Here is a 2,678-nt window from a genome sequence, read left to right on the forward strand (position 1 = left end):
AGGTGCTGCTGCTTGCTGCAGGGAGGAAGAGTGTGGCTCTGCCCTCCCAGCAGCTGTATCTGAATGTAGAGGTCAGGCTGTTGTCAAGAGAAGCTTCTGCCAAGTGAATATGGCAAATAAAAACAAAAAGAAGGATATTGCAGCATAAAAATAAAATAGTGCTTCGCTTCCCTTTCCAGATGGATCTTTGGATTATATCATTCTTCAGCACTGAAGAGCATGGCCTTTTGCTGCAGGACAGCTTTGCATTGCCTTCATCCTACCAGCTTCTTCTTGGCATAGAGGTGCCACATTATTACTTTGCAAAAAAGGTGAGGTAATCTCTAAGAATTCTTTCCCTCCCAAAAATTCAGACTTTCCACTGTACAGGGATCAAATTTAACCAAATTGAGTCTGGGGTAGGTAGAGCTATTCCAATGGCAGGGGATGCATCACATGTAGAAGTGGCATAAAGATAATTCTGATGCAGATGAACTTGACAGAATTGTGGAATTTGTAGTGAGATGGCTTTTTATGGGTATTGTAAACTGAATGTGATGTACAAGTGTACAAGAAACAGGAATTACCAGGTAATGCAATTGAAAAAGGGATGTGGAAAAAACTCTGCTTTATCTGGTCACTGTGTTTATTGCAAGTACAAGAGGGGTGTGTGTGTGTGAGATTTATTTAGGCCATATGACAGGACATTTCATACTGGCTTTGGCAGAAGCATCCTATGTCCTTGCAGGAATACCTAAGGGAGCAAAATAGTCATCTTGCACCATCAACAAGTGCCTGTGTGCTACAAATGCCAAGAGTGCAGGCTCTAAATTCTAAAACTTGATTTCAATCCAAAATTGTTTGCATCTCAGGTAAATAATACCCTACATAATTCCATGCATACTAGGCGAGCTGCAGCCTTTCACCTGCAAATTGGTTTCTGGTGAAGTTCTGACCTGAGTTTCCTGGTGCTTCTGAGGATGAGGATTGCTCTGTTCCTGTCTTGTAGGGGGAGTGCAACAGAGCCCATTTACTATACTAATGTATTTAGTTTTGTAAAATCTACAGGAAATTAATATTAAGGAGATTTTCTAATCTCTACTTGTAGTTTGGGAGCACTGTTAGACAGGGAGAATGTATCTACTTATTATGTTCAGATTCAGAACAGCACTTTGCAATTAATTTTCTTCAAAGCACTGTCTGTTGTCAGTCTTCCTGTGCAGACTGAGCTTTTAGTGTTATACTGTGTTTTACTTTCCTTTTTCCTTTAAATTGGAGGATCAAATGTGATATGCTGCATTTTCCAGTCTTTCCTTTTAACATTTCTCCATCATTTCTCATGCTATTTTACTTTGATATTGTTTCTTTTTTTTTTGATTTTGTATGGATTGTTGCTGCCATTAGTTGTGTTTTCGAAGGGGATGTATCTATAAACCTGTAAGTATCTGCACTGCTTTGGTGCTCTTCCTTCATCCTCTGCTCCTCTCTTGCTTCCATTTTCTTGGTAGGCGGTTGTCTCTTTCTGATGTTGTCACTTTTTACATTACTTGTATTCATTTGGGAAACCTAATTTTGTAAAAGAGCAGAGTCTGCTGTAAATACAGTAAATCAAGTTGATACAACAAGCCTTGTTGACCAGGTTTCATTCCAGGGTTTCTCCTTATTCACCATAATGTCTTTACTGTCCTGGTTCCAGAAATTCCTCAAGTTCTAGTCAAACAGATTTGCACTTTTGATTTCTGTCTTCTACTTTACCCAGGACTTCCATTGCATTATAATATAATACAACTTTTATTAGCTTCTGTATGCCTTAAAATTTAGTTATCTTCTGTAACTATCCGATTAGGGTAGAGTGTACATGGACTTTGGCATCCTTCATGACTCAGATGATCTTCCTCTGTGCCTGGCTTGGGAAAGTTTCCTTGTTACACTCCAGACAGATCATTTGACATTGAGGATTGAGACTTTATTGGTTTTCTGCATAATGATTGATATTGATATTCTATGATATTCCATATTTTGTGGCATTTTCTAGAAAGCTCAGAAACTTCGCAACTATTGATGCTGTTGATTATGGTCCTGCAGATATAAAAAACTTAGACTGCAGTGGGAATAATGCAATTAATTCCATGTACAAAGGAGTAAGTTTCAACCTGCTTGATACGTATGTGACAACCTTCTCCTTTTAGCTGGGAGAAGCTGAGAAGGGAGCATCAGAGTGTGGCTCAGGAACAGTCTCTCAGATGGCTGCAAGAAGACCCATGAGAGATTTCACTGGACTGGGAGACTGTGATAAGACCACCCAGGATGCCATGCTGAACTTCAGCTACTATCTCACTGCTGGAGACATGGACGAGGCCTTCAAATCCATCAAGCTGATAAAAAGGTATCAGAACTATTTGCATGTATTTCTTCATGGGTGCAGTTTATTTTTGTTAAAAGTTTGTATGAAGTGTAAATCCTCCTAGATTGTCCTTACCTTTTCCCTCTCTGATTTAATTCTCCCTTTCATTTTTAACCAGATGAAACATCTTTATCTCACAGATATTCTAAGCATTCTCTGCTCACTCTTTGTCTATAATACATTGTGGATTATTTTTTGCTGAAAGAGAAAGAATTACTGATAACCTGCAACCTTATGCTGTGTCTGAATAGCAAAAATGTCATCACTAGAAGAAAATGAACCTTCACAATTTTAT

The 2,678-nt window shown here is 38.7% G+C and overlaps 1 protein-coding gene across 2 annotated transcripts in view; it reads left to right on the plus strand.

The window, feature by feature from the left end:
• Positions 1–2,678, plus strand: part of IFT140 (intraflagellar transport 140) — an 83,049-nt gene that overhangs the window by 36,735 nt on the left and 43,636 nt on the right. For both annotated transcript variants that reach the window (XM_054271312.1, XM_054271314.1), the window contains 2 exons: positions 180–311; positions 2,169–2,365. In XM_054271312.1, coding sequence (XP_054127287.1) covers positions 180–311; positions 2,169–2,365 — 329 coding nt within the window. The remainder of the gene's footprint in view (positions 1–179; positions 312–2,168; positions 2,366–2,678) is intronic.

Source organism: Melozone crissalis, unplaced genomic scaffold (genome assembly GCF_028551555.1).
Source record: "Melozone crissalis strain CALT ecotype California unplaced genomic scaffold, PUWL_Pcris_2 ptg000012l_1, whole genome shotgun sequence".
In the NCBI taxonomy this organism is placed as follows: domain Eukaryota; kingdom Metazoa; phylum Chordata; class Aves; order Passeriformes; family Passerellidae; genus Melozone; species Melozone crissalis.